Source organism: Gobio gobio (assembly GCF_949357685.1).
Source record: "Gobio gobio genome assembly, chromosome: 22".
NCBI lineage: Eukaryota > Metazoa > Chordata > Actinopteri > Cypriniformes > Gobionidae > Gobio > Gobio gobio.
In genome coordinates, this window is record NC_137118.1 from 15,649,442 (window position 1) to 15,671,944 (window position 22,503).

Sequence of the window (22,503 nt, forward strand, 5' to 3'; positions counted from 1 at the left end):
AACGAAAATGTACAACATGAATCCATTTTCCAAACCGTGTTTTTGTTTTACCCTGAATCATTATGGTTTATATTGGGACTATTTCAGACCGGTCTGGTAGGAACCGCTGCGGAGGAGCACAGTCCCTGCGTGACTCGCCATAGACATAAACAGAAAGTAGCAGCTCCGGCTCGAATGTTCTTCCGCAAGACGCTTGTAGTTCTGTTTATTAACTGCTAGAGCGCAAAAAGTTACGGACTCCAAAAATTTGAACAGTAGAGTTTACTGAAACAACTCAAGGGCCAATACTTGAATCTGAAAGAGGACAGTTTAAATATCACTTCATCCCACTCAATACAATGTGATCTAGTAGTTTGGAACTGGAAGAACAACAGAGCACATTTTCACCCGCTGATAAATGTAGTGAGCAGCATTAATGCTTCCAGACTCTCTTGTAGACGCATATTTTGCTGACACTCTTATAAGAGTCTGAGAGTTTAAACTAGCAGTACTTAAGTGTTTACATTTCAGGACACGCTTCCATTAAGGAAATGATATAATGCAGGCTTGTGAAGGGTCTAACCTGTCATTTCCGTTCCAGCAGCATTCAAATTTGTCAAAGATGCAGTCGTTCTCATAGAGAGAGCACAACTTACTCCTGAGGTACTCGTGAACCTATGGCAGAAGAAAAAAAAAAGAAAAAAGAAAGACAGCAGGTCATGAACTCTGACACGGCGATGAAAGTTATTACTGGAGATCATAGGCAATAAATAAACCTGACAAACATGCACAGTAAAATTACTCTGTCATCACAATGACCACATTTAAGTCATGAATGTTAATCATAAATATCTGGGTGTGTTCAGACACTCCCAAATTGATTGGGGCCAAACCACACTCTTACATTCAACCTTAATCCTACCATTTTAAATAGTGCAGACAGCACCCCCTAATGTTGACAAAATAGTATATTCAAGTCTTTTCATGCACATACTGGAATTTTCTTTCTGATGGAATGTGACAATACAGTGCAATTGCCAACAACTAGTTTATATTTCCATTCAAATATACACAAACCTAGTCAAATTAAAGATTATTTAAATGTGTAGGTGCACAAGAAAACTTATACAATACTAATATGATTGAGAAAATTAGTTTCAGATAAGATTAGATAGATACAAACTATATTAAGCAGTTAATCTGATGTTGAATCCATAATATGGTTTGGTGAAAAAATAAAACACCACATACGAGACAGAGTTCCACTAATGTACGTTTATGTCGATGGATGCGCTCCGCATGCATTTTGAATGAGAGTAGGGCTGTCACAATATCAGGTTTTTCACTACATGGTTATCATGGCAAAAGGAAATCACAAAAGGAAATAAGGTTATCACAATATCTATTTAAATTGTGAAAAAATAACACTCAGTCAAATAGAAATGTAATTTATATAGATGAAGGCTACGTCGATTGCATTATAAATATACATTATCCTTATAAAAATACCTGAGATGGCTTAAACACTGATTAAACATTAAGAGAATTGGTTTATCTATCAGGTTATTCAGCTATATTGATTGCTGGATGTTTTTGAAGGCAGCAAGCTTTTGGACACATCCATGGACAGAAGCTGCATTTCAAGGTAGGAAGGCACTGATAATGTCTCTATGACCAATGACATTACATTACAGTATAACTGAAAGCTACCAATTTCAACATTTATTAGGCTTTTAATTTAATTGAACTTAAAACAATCTTTACATAAACCCATTAGTAGAATGAAGTAGAATTCATAAATAACTTTTCTTCTGTTAAATAAAAGCAGTAATTGATGTCATAAAATCACAAGAACAACACTTGTAAATTAAATTATAATATATTATAATATATATATATATATATATATATATATATATATATATATATATTAGGGATGCAACAATACAGTTAGTCCACGGTTCAATACATACCTCGGTTTTTAGCCACGGTTTTCGGTTCGGTTCGGATGGTTTGTCACATTCATTTTTTGTTATTCTATTCTAAGGCGACAGGAACCGCAAGAGGTTAAAAAGAAAAAATACTATTTTTTTATTCCAATACTCTTTCTTTATTTTACTTAAAAGAATTGAAAAACCTTACTTAAACTTAAAACTTTACTTAAAAAAAACCCTTGTACACATTCCTAGTGTATTGGATAATATAAAATACATATATATAAAGATTTACACTGGCAGCTCAGAGCAGTACAGCAGCATTTAAGTATGAAATTGAATGAATGAATGTAAAATTAAAACACTACATAGACTTCACTATAAAATATACATTGATTCTTAGCTACTGTATTAGTTTTTCAGTCAAGAGAGTGATTTTCTCTGTCTTTTGTTGTTGTATTAACATTAAAGGGATATTTCACTCAAAACTGAAAATTATGTCATCGAGAAATGAATACAGGTTTGAAACAATATTAGAGTGAGTAAATAATGACATCATTTTATAGGTGAACTGTCCCTTTAAGGACCGCGTGTTCACTGGCTGCGCTGCTGTCAGTTTAAGACCTCTACACATCTAATATACAGACACGATTGCGATTTTACTTTCACTTTAGACATAACCGACTGTGTTTATGTTAACCTTGTGTGTATTTGACAGTATTAACGCAGTAAGACGACTACTTAGTCCAGTATTCACGTGTTTGACAGGATTTTAGTGCGCGCGCTCGGAAAAGCGCATGTTAAAACCGTGCACGCGACTGAAACCGGCAAGGCTGTAAAACGCATGCAAATAATGAACTTTCGTGATTGTGAATAACTATAGTGTTCCGTGAGTATAACTCTACCACTAACGTGTGATGTGAATGTATGTCGCATTGTTCAGTATTGGGATGGAGGCAAATTATAGAATTTGTAGAAAAATAATTAATTAAATGCGAAACCGAATAAACCGCAATTCACAAGCGCGTATTGAACCGTGAAGGCCGTACCGAGCGGTTCAATATTATATTGAGAATTGTGGCATCCCTAATATATTATATATATATATATATATATATATATATATATATATATATATATATATATATTCATCTGTAATATAATCGTACCAAATGGATGATGAAAATAACTTATCCAAGGAGCTCTATTCTGAATCACCAACACTGAACCACCAACTCGATTTGATTAAATTCAGTTTTGGTTCTTAATATTTAGGTTATAATTGAGACTTTTCAGAGTTTTCAAAAGTACATTCAGCAGAAACTTTGCACACTGTGAGATATTTAGGATGTGCTACAATAATGTTCAGTAAAAAAATAAAAACAAAAGTCACATTGTGACTTTAAAATATCAGATAATTGAAATGAGGATCATTTAATTAGACGTTAAATATTTTCCCCAACCCTATAAAACAGCTACTTTATTTATGAACTCTCACCTGGTATGTCTCAACGGGTCGATTCTCCATGTTTAGGTCCCAGATTTTGACGGACAGGTAGTCTCGGGTCATCATGTAGCGGCCGTTGTGACTGAACTTCACGTCTGAGATGGAGGAGATGATTTCAGAGAAGAAAGAGCGGTTGCTGGGGTCTTCAGGCTCCTCAAACACTAGACAAAGTAGAGGAGAAAATTAACATGGCGCAAAGCAAACACCTTTAAACTACTGACGCATGACATCACAATATATACTATTTAGAATACTAAAGTGTTTAATTGGATTAAGTGTCATATGACGTAGTCGGCCTTATAACTCACATTTAGAGTGCTTGTCACAAAGTGCTGATGCACGCATGTCACAGAGGCGGATGGTGCCTTTGCTGCTGCTGTAGACAAACGTGTTACATTGGTGAGGGTGGAACTCTGCAGCTGTGATCACCTCCGTCAGCTCCTCCATATTGGCTGGTTTTATGTCCACAATGTCTGACGCATAGTTAAAGCCACATAACAGCTGAACTGACACAGGCATCTTCAGACATTTCAACATGACATTCACAACCCAAATCAATGCTTAACCAAAGAAATCCTCCTTTATGACCTCCAAAATAACTCCCATTCCACTTTCTAGGATACTAAAGCTGCGGTCTGTGATCTCTAAGTGCCACAGGTTGATGCGCAGGTCGTCTGCTGACAGATAGGTCTCATTGTCGCTGTTGACCGAGATGGAGTTGATGTGGTAGGTGTGGGCGTTGGCAAAGACCCTCCGCGGACTGGCCTCCACCATGAGATCCATAGGCCTGAATACTGGAACCTGAGCAAAGAGTTCACACGTATATTTGCCATTATAGCATTTGAGTAAACTTTTAAACCACAAATGTTTTATGAATTTATAACAGTCAAAGAAGTACCATTTTCAAATATTTCTGCAAATATACAGTACCATTCAAAAGTATGTTTTTTTTTAAAAATGAAATAACTTATTCAGCAAGCATGCATTGAATCGATCAAACATGACAGTTAAAGACATTTATAATGTTACAAAAGATAGTTACAAAAACAGAAAACTTCTGTTTATCAAAAAAATAATTAGAGATGCACCGATGTATCGGCCAGTGATCAGTATCGGCCGATAAAAGCAATTATTTTCACTATCGGCCATCGGCTGATTGGTTAAAAACAGATGATCAGAGCCGATGGCAAACCAAATGGGTGCGGAAAAAAGTGTGTCCAACTGTAACTCATACTGTGTGTGTGTGTGTGTGAAGAAAATTTCCCATGTTGAATTTAGGGCAAGTTGACGCAACAATAGCGCATTAACAGTTAATTAATGTAAAAAATAACTACATAAGAGCAGGCTTTATTTGACCCTATGAATCACCCGTAGTTCAAGCCAGGGTTGCCAGGTCTGCAGTTTTTCCCTACACTAAACATTTGTATCACTGTTATTTGTTACTTCTAAAAAAGAAACAGTGTCATCTTTCAAATTCTGTCCATTTTATTAACCAATAAATGGCGTTTTGACACTCCTTAATGTGACCGATCGCTGTAGTGCCTCAGTTCAAGTGGCAGCGAGTCATCTCTTCCACTTTAATACAAGTTATATCTTGAAAAACAAGCATGAACATCAAAAGGTATGTTGAAAGATACAGTACTACTTACCGAAATCCATATCATGACTCATGTAATCACTTGATCAGTGTTTTAATCGCGGAAAAGACGTCAATACAGCTTTTAAACAATAGGTCACTTAACATTGTATTTAGCCTACATCAGGAAAGTCATTCGATGTTCACAGTTTGTTAGTTAGAAATAAAGAAACACTAGAGAGGAGCTTACTGTTAGTTATACATATATGCTTAAAAAATACATTTGTCATAAAGATAAGTGCTTATGAAAAATACCTTAAATGTGCAATTGAGCTGTATACAAAAATTTCAGACTTTATTTGTAATTAGCCTATTATATCTGAAAATAAATAGCAGTGTAATATAATACCTTGGTTGATAATTGCAATCAATATTATTGTGTACCAAATGAGAGTGGTCTCTGTATAGTTTGCAGCATTAGTTGGGAGAGGTTCCATAAGAAAAATCGTATCGGCAGATATCGTTCTGAATAATTGGACATCGGTATCAGGTGAGAAATTTAGTATCGGTGCATCTCTATTGATAATAATAATAAATGTTTCTTGAGCAGCCAATCAGCATATTAGAATGATTTCTGAAGGATCATGTGACACTGAAGACTGGTATAATTCATTTTAACAGTAAACCTCTGTTGTGCAGCATTTTGCTTGTCAAAAAATAAAAGGAATTGTTTCATTTTAATTGTATTACATTTTAAAGATAAAAGACATGGTTAATGTATAATGCTTTCAAATGATTACCAATTTTTTTTTTTAAATCCAGATAAAATAAACATGCAACAATTTCTTTTAAAAAAACTAAAAAAAAAAAAAAAATCAGTGCCCTATTTTTGTAACAAATTAAAAATGAAAAAATGATATTGATTTTATAGGGCCCTATTTACTGCAGTGTTGATCAAAAAAATGCAGCCTTGGGTGAGCATAAGAGAAAAATATTACCAACCCCAAACTTCTGAATGGTAGTGTAAATACATTAAATCATCCTGCAAACCAAAGAATAATGGAAATGATCACATTTGGACAGTGTTCTTGAGTGTAAGTGTGGACAAGCATGCATGACTCACCCGTAGAGCTGTGATGGTAGCAGCATCTCTGTAGCGTCCATCCTCCTCTTTAAGATTGTATCCCTCCGGTCTCTTGTCACGTTCACTGATCTTCCACAACTTTATAGTTTTATCTGCAGTCGAAGGTACAGAACAACGTCACCTCCTGAGTCCTAAAATAATTGTGAACTACAACCCCCCCCCCCCACAAACCCTAAGCCTATTTCCAATAAAAAGAGGTAGTTTGACTGGCATAAATCAAGTTGACAGTTCACCAAATTTTTAAAACATCTGGTCATTTTTCCCACGTCTAATATGAACTCTGTCCCACAAATATCTTTCTCCAGTATGTGGGTGAACAGAAGACTGGCATTCAGTCCATTCAAGAGTCTTAAATACACACCGGTTGCATAACACAGCTGAGAGCTCATATTTTTAGACAGCATAGAGGCACTTTAGTGAGTCAGAGAAAAATCTGGAGAATTTACAGGGCTTAAATCAACTCACAGCAGTGATCAAATGTATCTCCCGTTGAATATATGGAGGATTCAGTATTGGCTGTATCATAGGCATCATTACATAAATCATGTATAGCAGTGCGAGCTAATACATGGGCCGATCTTCATCACATGACATGACATGGCTACTACACAGCGCTCCAGTGAGAAAGTGTTTGAATTCACCGCAGAATTAACAACATCACTACTGCGAGAGCTAGTGGGAAGCATTCAGCGCAGAATTCTCTGTTATAAACCACAGATATCAGGTCAAACAACGGAAACGTGGAAACCAGGAGAAACATTGTGCCATGAAAAAAGGTAAGGGGTTTCAGTCCACAAATCATAAACATTCACTATGAATTTAATGTAGTAACACCCTATGGTATTGTGGAAGAAATGGTCAAATGTTTTTTTTTTTTTGTTTTTGCATTATATCTCAGTACAACCTTTTGAGAGTGAAATTCAAGCCCTTTAAGGGCTTTCAAGTGCCTCACGTCTTTTCCAGCACTTAAAAGCTCTAAATATTATACAATTTAATGTTATTTTTAATGTTATGATTTGTAAAACCTTTTAAAAAAAGCGTAAAGGTGTAGGCTACTTTGTGGCAAACAAGTAGCCTTACCAGACCCACATCAAGATGTTGGGTCTGGGAACACACCATTGGCAGGGCTCAATCCGAGGGGCAGGATAAACGGTTGTCTTTCAAATTCCCTCTGCACGCAATTGGATAGCGCTACAACTCACCAGAGCAACGAAGAAGGTGAAGCGGAGCTAGTTGATAGATTAAACTTTCACCGTATCCGGTCGGCAAAACTCCGAACACATCTTCCTTTCATAAGAATGACTTCGGTGCCGTTCTTTGTTATTTTCTCAAAGAAAAGCTTAACTCCAAGTCTTCCAGAGTCGCGGCCAAAGCCGATTCGAAAGACCGCTGTTCGCCGGCTTCTTTGTTTACAAGTAGTATGCGGAACCGCCGCAACTCTGACGTAATTATGTTAAGCCCGCCCACCAACTCTATACACGATGTGATTGGCCTTGCCAGAGTTTGGTTTTTCCAGCTCGCAAGCCAACGGAGAGTTGCTAGACAACCCTGGCTGCAAATAAGATTTTCCTGCGCTAGAGTGCATCTAGATTTTTAGGCTAGCAAACAAGCACTTTTATTAAAAAAAATTTTTTTAAAAGACATGAAATTACCACTATAACCAGTAGGTGGTGGCATAGGAGCACTTATTTGACTTATTTGTCACTTATTTTTTGTTCCTACTAAGTAGGAAGTCACAAAGTCTTGTGAAAACCAAAACCTTTTCCTTCAAATTGTCAGGATTACACAGAAAACAAGTAAAGAGCGCTCCTTTTATAATCACTGAAGCTGTCGGACAGTTCAGTTTGATACTATTAACTTCTTAACCCGCACCGGTTCGTGGACGGGGGGGTTGACGGAAGTGGGGGGGTGTGTACTTTTATTTACTTTTGTTTTATACAAAATATTCAATCAACTATCACAAACTATGCATCATTTGAAAGCTAAAACACTCAAGATTCATGTTCTGAACTTGTTTTTGCAATAAATACACCAGAGAGGAAAGGGTTAAATGAAACCCTAAAGGACCGGCCATGTAAACATTAGAAAAATATCAGCGTTACTCATCTTTCATCTCCTGTCGTTCGGATCAGATCGGACGAATCCAATAAACACCCGCATACATCTCTGTGTAAGAGTCCACTCTTCAAAATGCATCCCACTTTTTAATCCAAAACAACGAAAAAATAGGGAAAAAACTAAAAATCCTCCGTTGTTTGCAAGAGAGTTTTGAGTTAGCGTGATCAATCATGTCCATTTTCAATGAAATATCGATTCTATTCCGTGTCTGGCAAACTCCCCCTGCTAGAATGGCTTCTCCCACGTATTTTAAACCCTCCCCCGTCTCTCTCCTTCAATCAGAGACTCTTCTGGGATGCATCATATAGAGGAAGTGCCTTACAGGCTTGGTGAGCTGTCAATCATTGCGCCCATGGTTTTCGTTGGATAAAGGCACTCGGTGCCCAGCCAATGCCTTTCCAACAAAGGTTTGATTGATGGACTTAGTAACCAATCAAAAGGCATTATCTTGCGCAGTTTGCGTAAGTAGGCTTTGGTGAATATTGTTTGCGCGCTGGCTGCACGTTCTCCATGGCGCAACTCCAGTGGAGAGCGCGCTGTCTCTCACTGACGCTTCCCATCAGCTAAATGAGTTTTTTACACTTTGTAATCTCTGTAAATAGTTGCTTTAGTTTTTCAGTAACTGTTTATCCATTATAATTAGTAGTATATTGCAGTTTATTGCAGATTTATTTGAATGAAAAACTACTCTTTACAATAGCAAATGTTCTGAAATAAATGGCCTTTTTGAAATGACGCCTAGACTTTTCTTGACATAAAAGCTCACAGAAGCTACATTACTGAGAGAATCATCCTCATATTTGAATCATGACATGATTAGACATTCAGTTTTATATTTAAGTTATTTTCAGGCTCTTAACATTAAATTATAATATTTTTTTCCCTAAGTGAATACAAAAAACAAAAAACGTGAGTCACTTACATGTATATTTACATGTATATTACTCTGTTCCCATATTACTTTGAGTTATTATGACTCTTGGGTAGCAATATTTCAAGTGTCTAGTTTAAAATAAGACCAGGTTTATGAATATAGACCATAGGGTTTAAGAGCTGCAGACATTTTCATTTGGGTATATCGTTTTCAAAAAATTCCACAAAAATGGGGCGCTTGTTAAGAGGTTAAAGAACATTGGTACATTTAATAAGAATAGAATATTTCTCCTCGTTACTTTTGTTAATACAAGTTAATTTTATTTATCATTTCAAGCTGAGTTCTTCACTATTAAATTTCCAATACACAAACATGTAATATTATTAGTAACTGCACTAAACAAAATGCAAAACAATAGTAATTATATGATTAAAATAACTATTTTAAATTTTCCTCCAGCGCCAACAAATCAGGTGCTGGTGCCACCATCTGTACAACTTAGTGGCACCGGTGCCACTGCTCTCAATTGTTAGTCTGGAGCCCTACTGTATAGAGTGCTTTTAAACCAACAGGGTCAAGTACAGTACATCCAGAGATTAAGTATAAATGAATAAATTATGTATTAGTTACTTGATATTAAGGGTCATGTATAACCATATATAAGAACTGAAAGAATGTTAAATTAAAAAAAAGTTTGTTTTATAACAAAAAAATTGCAAGAAGTTGAGTTGCCCTGAATTTTAGAATAGATACTAAATTTTACAAAAAAATATTTTAATAAATAATTTCAATATTTATATGTTTTCTACTAACCATTTGTGGACAACAAAAATTGTGCAGCATTCTTTTGTGGTAGCCAGCGGATCTTGTTAATCTTTTCCTCGATTTCCAAACTCTTCAGGTAGTCAAACTCAGGCTCGTGGCTCTGAAATGTGCTGTAAACATTATATTCACTACGGCACTGTGGCTGACTCTTGTTCTGGAAAAAGAAAAATACACTTTTGTGAGAAAGACATTTTGGGAAAGAAAGGACATATAATGTGGGATCGGTTGACCCTTTACCTCGGTCTCTTGCTGGAAGATGACAACTCGACCGCCTTTGTCCCCTGTGGCTAGCAGCTCCCCTGAGTGGTTGAACTCCACAGTAGAAATGATGTCGGCTATATGATGGGATGTGCATACAACATTTGTTAGATTTTCTCCACCCTCGCCCCCCCAAAAGATACATCTTAACAGTAAGGCACAAATTTCACGATTCAATGTCAATTCACAAGCTTGCCATTTTATTAGATTCCACTCTCGATTTAATTGGATTTGATATCGATCAATTTGGATAAATATCAGGTACAGTACATCTCAGTTGTCAGTTTCCATTCTCAAGGGGGAAAAAAAACACTCAACTAATGCTCTAAACAATACAGGGAACCCAGGGAATGTTACTGTAGCATGAAGCAGAGCAGGACTGGGTTTTGTGGGAATTGAACGAGGCCGCTGAAGCGATTGCTAATGAGAGACAAGCGTGTCACACGGCTTGACAGCAGCAGAGCTTTTATTATGCCACAGTCGCCTCTTCCGGTCAAGAATATGTGGGGTAACGCAGCACTATTTTATCATATTTTCAACACACTCAAATGTATCTAATGTTTTAACGTTACTCTGTGTGTGTGCTCAGCGGCTGCTATGAGACACTTGTTGCACACTGCAGTAAGCTAGATCGATATTACAATATAATATTAATAAATGCTGAATGGCTTGTGTTGCTAAATGTCATGCTATTCATTTTAAAGCATATTGTATGATGGAGAAAATGCTGTATTACTGGACAACAATTAGCGGTCTGTCTATAAATGCATCCAAACAGTTGTTCCCTTGTCTAATAAAACATCATATATCAAACTTTCACAAAAAGATGTCACAAGTACCAGTACTTCGGTACTAGAGCCCGACCGATAAAGGATTTTTAAGGCCGATACCGTTACAAATATTTGGTGATTTAAAATCCGATATTCCGATATATATTAAAATAAATAAATAAATAAATAAAATAACAGAAACGCGTAAAAAAAACTTACACAGATTTCCCTTAATTAGTTATTCACTCTTGGCTTACATGTAACAGCAAAACTGGACTTGGCAGTCACAAATTTTGTCATGCTTATTTGAGTTAAGAGAACTGATGGGGATGTTCTTTTAATTGTTATTCAATCAATGTATGTCTCGTTGCCAACTTACATGCACTTCACGGATGATCTGTTGTGAATGTTCGCAGTGGCAGCATGACTCAGCTGGTGTTGCTGTACGGCACGTTGTAGAGTGCCCTCTGGTGGACAAACTATGAAACACCAACACTCATAATGTGGTTGAGCAGTGTTTCGTCCGTTATTTATTTATTTTTTTTATATTCATTTATCGCCATCATAAATGCCGATACCGATAGTTTGGAAAATGTCTAATATCGGCCGATAATATCGGCCCGCTGATATATTGGTCGGGCTCTATTCGGTACCAAGTCGGTACTGAAATTTAAAAAATGTGACGATACCAGCATTTTTGTAGGACCAACTCCTGAGTATATTAGGTACCCGCAGCTGCGTTCAGCCGCTTCTGTGTTTATCCAAGCACAGGGCTCCAGTCTGTAGCCGAATATATACTAGTGTGAATATTAAACTGCAAAATACAATTTAAATATTACTCCTGTATGTTCTGCGTCTCTGTGTGAGCGACGGGCCCAGACTTGGTCACACTTGTTCACGGTCTTTTTAGTCTCTGCCATGTCACATATGAGAACATTAACGCATAAACCGTCACTGCATGATAATTTACTGTTTCATTTGAGAAAACTGTCATATCATAAACACAGACACTTGATCTTTTTTATAAACAATGTTTACTTTTAAACAGCATACAGCCTTTAAATGTGTATGTACTATTTACTAATAAAGATAATCATGAATCAACTCATTGATTAATTTATTTTTCAATAGTTAAATAAAATTTTAAAAACATTTTGCTGTGGTACAATTATTTATGGTATTGGTACCAAGCACTGGAATTTTGGTATCGTGACATCCCTATATATATATATATATATATATATATATATATATAAACACCTGGAATTAAGATGCATTTTGGTCAATCAGATCACAAGTGGACAACGATAAATATATGTGTAAATGGGGTCTAAAACATTTGTCCACTTTTTACCACTTCCAGAGGTAGTCAAAAATGCATTTAACCGGATTGCTTTCGTTGTGTAAACGCTCATGTGGTCAAATGTGATCGTTGCGCGCTGCATCTGCCCCAGACTAATGCTGGCTGGACAGGATTTACTGTGAGTATTCAAACACAGTTTTAATGATAATTCAATTTTAAACGATATTACTAACCGTCAGTTCATTTAATTGTGGTTTATCGTGAAACCAGTAATCATTTCATCCCTAGTTGCGCCCCTAACGTTTCTAAATGCGCTCCTAACTTTTTCAACTTAGGAGGTAAAAAAGTAAGCATCAAGCCCTGCCCTCAAGTCGGAGTTGTGACTGGGAAACTTTGGGGAAGCGCAACAACCCTGAATTGAGAATTGAATATGGCTGCTCAGCACATCAACCATAGTGAAACCATAGTAGTAATTTTTTTATTAGCACTTCTGTTTTATCGTACTATCGTACACCGTACTATCCAACCTCTGGATATGACACTTCGGCAATATCTCTGCAAAATACTGCTTCATGTGTATTGCGAAAGAGCAAGCACAATAAAAGGTTTGGCTGGAAGTGTCCTTAGCTTTCGGATCGGAGTACTGTAACGCGGTCAACTCCAGCTATGACATCTCTCCTCCGAGGTAAACGGAATACAGCATATGTCTCATATCAAAAGTAAAGCACCGCTCAGACCAAAAAAAAACAAAACAAAAAGATTCTTTGGGATTTAATAACAGGGCAAACTAACATGGCAACGCCCATCACACATTATAGATCAACTAACATGATCATTATATTTTTCAACAACAAAACACTTACAGGTATTTGAGAATCAGTATATCAGGTAGTTGATAACATAACCAGCAAGTTTGTGAATATTTTGAATACAAAAGGAAAAACTAAATAAAAGCGATACATCTGCCATACAGCACTATTTCGTCATGGAAATTTTACTTTAATAAAATAATAACACCTATGGCAACAAAACTTGTGTTATACATGTTATGTGTGATGATATTTTAGTAATGTTTTCTTTTAAATTTAGGCTTGTTGGAAGCAATGTTCAGATTAAAATATTTTGCAAATATCAAGCTTTCAGGTCATGTCAATCTTTACATCAATGCAAAGCCAAAGCTTTATCAACATACAAGGTCATTATGATTCATATAAAAAAGGGTGTAGTCAGTGCGACTAACTGAGAAAGTTAAGACGCACCAGAGTAATCCGTGAGAAGAATGAGTCTAGAGCCCTGAATAATCAATATTGGATCATCAAAATGAGAATCGATTAATATTTTCAACCCAGCCTTACTTAACAGCCACTGGGCTTCCGTCAAAAACCTACAGGAGTCCTAACTTAACGTGCATTTGCTTCAAACATATTTAGTATAAGAAGTCAGAGTGTCACCGACTGACTCAATGAGATGATTCTTTAAATAAAACGGCACAGTGACACGCACATCTGTAACCTAGATTCCTGTTACAAACACGAGACAGCTGCCTCAGTCATTGATGGGCTGTAGACTTACTCATACCAATTGAACCCTTTTTAAACCAGTAGAGCAGAAGAACGCAAGAGAAAAGAATAAAGTAAGGGCCCTTTGTGTAAGTCTGACCCACCTCCCCCCTTCAGTGCGTGCAAAACTCAAATAAAGTCACTGAATCAGGCCAGAAGACATTTTGATAAGAGATTATCCCATTGGAAACTAGCACAAGAGCCTGTAATAATGTATCCTGGAGAACTCAGACGAAGATCTGATTGGACTTTAGGTCCCTTCTGATTATCCATATGGCATCACGACGCATTAAAGTCTACTATGGATGAGAGGCAGTAAGGCTGGGTTACATATTGAATATTTATGATATATTCTATACTTTCTTTGTGAGATAATTAACCTACATCATGAATAATTTTATGTTTTTGGGTCATTAAGTTTACTGAAAATAGACTAGTGTCATTCGAATCATTTTAAATGAGTATTTAAACATGGAAAAATGTGTTAAGTGGAGCTGAAAGAACTACATTATGACTGGAAGCGCAAAGAATGACCAAATTATACAAAATATTTATGAGGCTGTTAATGAGTATCAGAAGTAGGGCTAGGCGATATGGCAATATATATCCAGTATTGTTGTGACGGTATACAACTTTAGAGATTTTGATATCAGGGATGCAAACACATGTATGGTCAAAAAAGAGAGAGGTAATCGAAACCCTCGCCCCGCGGCAAATATCCAGATACTTACATTGCCACCAACCCCTGCCATCCCCAACCCACCCCTAAAGACACAGAGTAAAATGAAATTCTGAGAAGCCACTGCACCGAACTCCGGTCTCAGGGAGAAATTTGTTGCAGTCAGTGGCAGAATAAAACATACGCAGCAAGAAGAAACACTAGTGGTCCACGCTTGTGCGCATACTGCTGTTTTGGCGCGCAGTGTTCCGATTTGCTTATTTCCTATTTACTTGTTTGTTGGAGGCAATCCAGAATTACTGTTGGTGAAATTATAATCAGATCCTCTCAAAACCTCTTCGGATCTGTACGATTCTACCCAAATGACGTGAAAAAAGCAGGAGGCGCCGAAAAGCACGCTGTTTGCATCCCTGTGATATAGGGATGGCTCGATACCACAATTTTGTCTTCGGTACGGTACCACAATCTAATACCGAAGTACCGATATTAAATCGATACCATACAGGGTCTGAATTTTGATGCGGGTATTGCGCATAATTTTACTCACTCTCGCAAGTTTTGGGTTTATGAAGCGGGAAATTACCGCAAATGTTAATTATTAAATTATCAACAAAAATTGTCACATCAATCAGTCATTTGGAAACTTTTTTGTAAGTAATTTCAGCATTACACCTCATCGCACCTGCACTATAAAAGCAATTTGCGCGCTCAGATTCAACACTTGCGGGACAACTGACGGAAATCACTGCCCACGTCTTTTTAAACCTCGCCAATTTGAACATGCAAGCGATTTTATAGCATTTCGTAACACACATGGGATGAGAGCTCTTTAAGAGAGTTTTCTTTCCGCTCATGCCAACAACAAACACACACACACACAAACGCCTAAAGAGCTCGCGCATTCCAAATTAAGTTGTTTTTCCTCAGTCAAATACACACAAAATTATGTCAAAAATGTCAATCTTTAGTGAGTAGTTACATAAACACAGTTGGTTATGTCTTTCGCGGATGTAAATAGTGTAATAGTATGCGTGCAAATATTATGAGGTCTAAACATCACTGGTTGAAACGAACGCTGGAGATTTCTTTATATTTAAACAATACGATCTTATGTATGTGCGTTAATCAGTGTTAAAAGAAAAAAAGTCTAAATTAGATCGTTAGAATGATGCACTCACCTGTCGATCTCTTAATGTCTTACAAGACAGGAATTAAGTGACGATGCTTGGCAAGGTTTGATGGTTCTTCAGCAGTTTTATAAGCAAAGTAATTCCACATTTCACGTCTACTCTCTTTATTAATGAGCTTTGTGAGTGTTGAGTGAGATTCAACTGCTGTATTCATCTTGTTCTGTTGCCACATTTGCCGGTTTCACGTCAGTTTGGGTAGCGCGCTGCCACCTAGCGGTGAACTTAGGAACAGCAGCATATACCGAAATGAGTAAAATCATGATATTGTACCGTGTTAAATAAAATATATACCGGTATTTTTCCAGTACCGGTATACCGCGCATCCCTACTGTGATATACTGTCCATTTCGCAGTATGCAAATATATTCTAAAATGTTCTTGTACTTAGGCACATTCTAAATTTCATTAGTAGGACAAAATATAGAACCTTTTCTATGCATTGTTGATAAATAAGGGCCCTGCTGAATAAATGTATAACATGTATATTTAATTCATTCAGAAGACAACACAGTATTTAATTTTTTTCTAACTATTTCTAACTACATGTTTATTAAACCTATTGTACTTGTGTACCTAGTGTTTGTAACTTGATTATTTGTTATTTTTAAATTACAAATTCATATTACCTACCCCTAATGAGAAGATTGAGTTATTTTTCTGATTTAAGTTCTGATTTTTAAAAAAATTTGATTTCGGAGGACGAAATCCAGTGGGCTCTGGAAAGTCGTGCGCAGTCCTACGTCACTGGACTAATCTTCACGGTACTTTAGACCGCTATGGAAATGCAGACAGCAGCGGGTCTGAGGGAAAAAGAGTTCCTGGGACAAATTGTTCCAGGTAATTTCGTAGGAAACGGGGCTTATATGTCCAGCTGTTGAGAAGACATGCTTAGACCGCACTGATGTCCCAGGGACACTCAGGTACTTCATTGCCAGCTGCGCATGGTGGGGGTATTTTAGCTTTCGCAACGCCTACTGCACTTTCGGAATTCTTTATTTTTTTTTTCTGCTTGTTTGTGAGTTGTTACATCTATTTTTTTTTTGTTTTTTTTGTTTAAAATTAATAGAGTAAATATTTGGTTAAAATCGATTTCCTATTTTCGTTTTCGAAACTTGTGTTGGTTGGTCCGATCGATTGTGCAATCGATTTTCGAACGTAAAGTGACAGCCTTAGTCAACATAGAGCTCCACATTAATTTTTTTTAATAAGAAGTATTGCTAAGTGTATTCATATAAAAAAGCCAGCTTTGTATTCTTAAAGGAGTTCATTTAAATAACGTCTTAAATGAACAAAGAGTTGTAGGAAAATGAGATGCACGTCAGATCCGCGTCATGTTAGGCAGATCTTAAAGTGAAAGCAGCCATTAATGATGTCTGTCATTAAAGTTAATCAAAGAACAAAGGTAACATTTAATTTTATTAATTGAACTTTTAATTAATAAATTATGCAGTTAAGACTGTAAAGTGTTTATTCAATATCAGTATTTCGGTTAGACAGGTAGGAAGGCCACAGGCCTTATTGTTTTAAGTTCACTTAAATGAAAAGTTATTATTTTAAAGCCTAATAAATGTTGAATGTCTATCATTAACAGGTTTTTTTCCCCCAATAATTTCATAGAGGCATCAGTAGCTGTATTAGTATCAGTGATACAGGCCTTCATTCATAAAAACTACATTTACGGCCAGCAAAGCAACAGTAAAATTCGAATAGCATTTTTATTTGTTGAATATTAAATTACAGATTGAATATCCGCCTATTCGCGCACACCCCTAATTCAAACAGGTACTCACCTTCGGCTACGTCATCATCAATCGCCCCTTTCACTTGCGAAAAGCACCACTGCACATCGTTTCCCCCGCCTCCGGCTCCTGAAATCATAAAAGAAGGTTAATGCAATATCAGGAACATTTATATTGGATTTGATAAATAAAAACCATCCTTCCATAGCACAAAACAAGAAAAATACCAGAGCAATACGACAATGAAGACTGTACTAGTGATGCTAAGGTGGTCAGCGAGGAAATGAAGCAGAGGGCTCTCGTCTGAACTAATTGACCCTTTCTTCACCCAAAAAGGTTAGGAAACAATACAAGAATAATGTCTACACACAATAATTCCTATAGATTTTACATGATAGCTCTTACATCATTGTTTAATGAGGGGGGTTGGAGAAACGGGCTGAAGCAAATCCCGGGAGGCAGAGCGAAACTGGTTGGGTTTGTTCACGGGACAAGTGGCTACAGGAGTCCGAATGGCAGGAACGACAAACGCCCTAAGTATTTGAGTAATTGTGCTTAACTACAATACATAAGTATTATTTTGGTAAATATAATATATATTATATATTAGCGAGAGAGAGAGATAATACTTAAAATAGTATAACGTAAATACAATATCTTTAATTTATTACAATTCTTAAACCATAAAACCAGTGCCATCATAACACTGAATCCTCCCAACCCCTTAGAGTCACGACTGATCTTAAAATGTATGTTTTTTGAACAAGTCTGATCCACTGAAATGCTAGAAGCAGGAAAGCATTTGGGTTTGTCATTCGTGCAGAATTCGTGATGATTTTCACGTTTTAAAGTCACAGAGGGAAGCGCGCGGCGGTTTGACTGCACATGACTCTGCAGATGCCGGTTAAAGTTCGTTTTAATGGAGGTGATTTAAAGAGGCCGAGATGTCGAGCAGATTTATACATCAGGCCGGGTGATTTATATACATACACAGAACAGCGCAGGGAGAAGCAGGCCATGTTACCCAATGCAGATTCATTTTAATAACCGACATATAAAAAAAAACACGTAGCCTGACCGCGCATCCCCGCTAACAAATGAAGAGTGGGTTAGCCAGACAGATTCCCACGCAAATGCAGCTCATCTGTAAAACACCATGAACTCTGGAGCATTCACGATGCCAGAGAAGCCTCAGTACTGCTGAACACAAGCTCAAACGGTCGTTACAATATGAGTAAAGCCGACTGAAATCAGTTTTGCCGATTTGCTGGCTAACTGGAGGGAAACGAGGCAGCTAACGTTAAATGGCTAGGCTACTGTCAGTGGGTCAGCAATCCCGGTGATGGGTTCACTACAACCGCTGCGCTCACTCTAACAAATAGAAGCAATTGCTATAATCACATTGGTTTCATGCGATCCCAGCTTGAGCAGCTCATAAACTTGACAAGTTAACTAACCTGCCATGGCGAGAGCGGCGATGTCGGACCCTAGTCTTGATAAGCAGTGTGAAGGCAGCGATCAGGGCAAGATTTCCAAGAGAGGCGCCGGAAATGCAGTTTTTCAAATTAAAAGTGCCTGGACTTCTGAAAAAATTGACAACCTGGGGAAAAAGAAACACAATGCAATTAATAGCGTAACTAGATTTATTGATAAATATGATTGATTTTTTTAACTGGGGCCCAGGACCTATATATATATATTATAGGTAAATTATGTCACACACACATATAAATGTCATTTTACAATACCCCACCCCCATTATTTATATTATATTATATTATATATATATATATATATATATATATATATATATATATATATATATATATATATATATATATATATATATATATATATATATATATATATATAATGGGGGAAAATCAAATAAATAAAAAACAATACAGTGTATAGAAATAATACATATAACACTAATTTATTTTTACAAATATTTTTCAAATATTATTTTAAACATTTATAAAATATTAATTTTATTTTTCACAGTATAAATGGGATCTTTATACATGTAATTATATAGCTGCCTTTTAAATTTTAGGATCCATGACATCTGAAAGAGCGAAAAGCCCTGATGCAAGTAACACAGGAAGGTAAGGAAAACAAACTGACAGCAAGGTCCTCCTGTATTGTATGTAAGAAACCTATTCCATGAATTATTCTGCAAATCTTGGATTACTAAGAGTCACCCGTTTTTCCATTACAGTTTTCCGATACGCACTTCTTGGTCTTGTCTACCTACACGGATTCATAAATAACATATTTGCACAATGTATTGTTTCTGGAAATCTGTAATGTCTACTGTAACCATGTATTCATGCATTATATTTATTGTTGGTGCTGTTTTTTCACCCATTGGGCCTGATAAATTCTACCTTGGCTTGAACCTATCTATCAATCTGTACATTATTTATCAATCAACTTATGAATGGTAAATGATACTGAAATATTAATACTGAAGTGAAGGTAAATGATGCCAAAGAGCTTTATATAACAGGCATCTCTGGTGTTTAGCTTTAATTGCCATAGTGCAGTGGAGCAATGCCCATTTTATTCTGTCTAAAGATATAGACGTGCATGATGTGCCAACATTGAAGGTTCCTTTTGATTTTAATTTAAAAAACACACACATTAAAACACATACAAGAACTTCCATAATTTGATTCACAGTATAAAATAAAGCCTATATATAAATAAAATAAAATATAAATAAAATAAATAAAAAATAAAACCTTAAATTAATACATTAATTCACCTGCCTTAAATTTATAAATTATTTACAAATGTATTAATACATCATACTGAGAGATTATATCTTGATGGGGAAGTGAATGTAAATGATACCAAATAGTGTATTTAGATTATTAGTGATTATTTGACGTGCCATATAAAGCACAATTTGGAAAATGATATATTTACAGCATGTTTATACATATATTATTTCACATTATTTTATTATATCACATAGACTGTGATCTTATAACAATGTTTGTATTACATTTTAATACAAGTTAATTATTCTAGTTGTATTTTGAAGGAAATTCACGCTTTATGGCCCGCTATTTTGTCACTTCCGGTTCTTACCTTTGCTTGCTGCTTGCTAATTTTTGGTATCAGAACTATCCAGAGAACTTTGTCGGGTTTATTTTATTGCAAGCAGTTCGTCTGGGAATAGATGAAGACGAACCTCGGAAAAAAGCTCTTTTCGGTATTCCTTTAGCTCACTCTTAAATCTTGAGCTCCTATGGCTTTCTTCCTGCAACCCACCCTCCTCAGCTCTATCCTCCTCCTGCACTTCTCTCAACATTCAAAATGGCGCAACCCCGCCCTGCAGTGACGTCTCCAGCACCGGGCATTCATTACTGGATGCTGGAGGGTGATGATGTAACTACTACGATGATCTTGCCTGGCTGACTGTGTGGGCAGCTGTGGACTTTGCTTGTTTGAAGTTTGATAATAATACAAAAAATATATTAAATTATGTCTTCAGTGTCACATGATCTTTCAGAAATCATTCTGATATGCTGATTTGGTTCTCAAGAAACATTTCTACTCCAAACCAACGGTATTCATTTTGTTACAGTCTATGGTATTAACCAAACACAATCATTCAACCACAACCCCCTTTTATATGGAAATAATAAAAGTAATTGGTCGTAAAATGGTCTTTATAGGCCTATACATATTGGTCTATCTAAGCAAGCACAATTACTCCCAGTAACAAAATATTTATTACACACCCAGAACAGGTACAGGCAACTGACAGCAGACTCAACTCTACAAAAACAAGTTCTATTTTATATAAGTAGGCCTATGCATGACGCTGTTGGCTCAAATGTAAGTCTATCAATGAGGAGTGTTAAGCACGATAGTAAAGCGTTTATTTGCTGTGGTTCTGAGATGGATATTCAAGGACCAAATGGCCTGGTTCATTCAGCCAGGATTAGACCTTAGTTCAAGTTTAAAGGGTTAGTTCACCCAAAACATTCCATACCCGGAACACAAATTAAGATATTTTTGATGAAATTGGAGAGCTCTCTGACCTCTCCATAAACAGAAATTTACTTAACACTTTCAAGGCCCAGAAACGTAGAAAAAACATTGTTAAAATAGTGACTCCAGTGGTTCAAATGTAATTTTATGAAGCGACAAGAATCGTTTTTGCGCACATTTTTGTGTGAACTGTCCCTTTAAGTAGCTTTTATAAACGTGCCTGATGTTGTGCATCTTGAGACAAAACAATGGCAATGACATGTTAAGATATTTCTGTACAAGTTGCTTTCAGTTAAAACAGCTCAAACATGCATTGTCTGTGAAACCGGGGTGATAATGTATAAATCAAGACTTTCAAGATTTTCATACGTTTTGCTTTCAAGTCAAACATTTTCAAATAAAATAAAATATAAAACACTTTGACCTTAGCATGTAGCTTTGCATGCTAGCTTTACCACAACTTTAAGAGGGTTGCGCAGCAGTTCTGTAAAACATAATAACAATAATGAAACAAATAATAAAAATACATTTTACTCACAAATTCATTAATAAGCAGTAGTTTGCGGGAGTGTCCGGCACATTTTGCCATGATTAACTGAGCTTTTTCCATTCAGAACATTTTTAAATTACATATCACATATGGACCCACGATTAAAAAGAATAAAAGATTACAAAATCTCACAGTGTGCCAAAACCGAGATTGGGGAAGGCACATTCTGAAGGATGTTCTGGTAAACATAACAAGGAACATGGTAACAGATGGTTGCATTGCCCATCCAACAGACTTATTGGCAGTGTTGCTCAAAAACTAGAATAATGTGGACAGCACGGATGTAAGGATGAAATCGCCAGCAGGTGGCAGTCTTGCACCATCGAATTATTTCAGTATCGATCCATCCTTTCTTTGTCAGACCATAAACTATTGCATTATTTCTTCAAAACTGATTTTGGATCGTTCTAAATAGATAACCGCTGCCAATACTGGCCTTATAAAAGTAGAAATGCATTAGATGCAACCAGGACGAAGGGCATCATCGTTT

The 22,503-nt window shown here is 36.4% G+C and overlaps 1 protein-coding gene across 2 annotated transcripts in view; it reads right to left on the minus strand.

The window, feature by feature from the left end:
- ppp2r2ab (protein phosphatase 2, regulatory subunit B, alpha b) overlaps positions 1-20,779 on the minus strand; it is a gene marked incomplete at its 5' end in the record, with an annotated part of 25,815 nt that extends 5,036 nt beyond the window's left edge. The window contains 10 exons of one of the 2 annotated variants that reach the window (XM_079803822.1): positions 563-654; positions 3,412-3,581; positions 3,729-3,893; positions 4,044-4,221; positions 6,120-6,232; positions 9,946-10,111; positions 10,195-10,292; positions 17,507-17,584; positions 18,913-19,055; positions 20,555-20,779. In XM_079803822.1, coding sequence (XP_079659948.1) covers positions 563-654; positions 3,412-3,581; positions 3,729-3,893; positions 4,044-4,221; positions 6,120-6,232; positions 9,946-10,111; positions 10,195-10,292; positions 17,507-17,584; positions 18,913-18,919 — 1,067 coding nt within the window. Of the gene's footprint in view, positions 1-562; positions 655-3,411; positions 3,582-3,728; positions 3,894-4,043; positions 4,222-6,119; positions 6,233-9,945; positions 10,112-10,194; positions 10,293-17,506; positions 17,595-18,912; positions 19,056-20,554 lie in introns of those variants that run through there. The other variant, XM_079803821.1, reaches the window with a different exon arrangement.
- Positions 20,780-22,503: the final 1,724 nt, after the last annotated feature.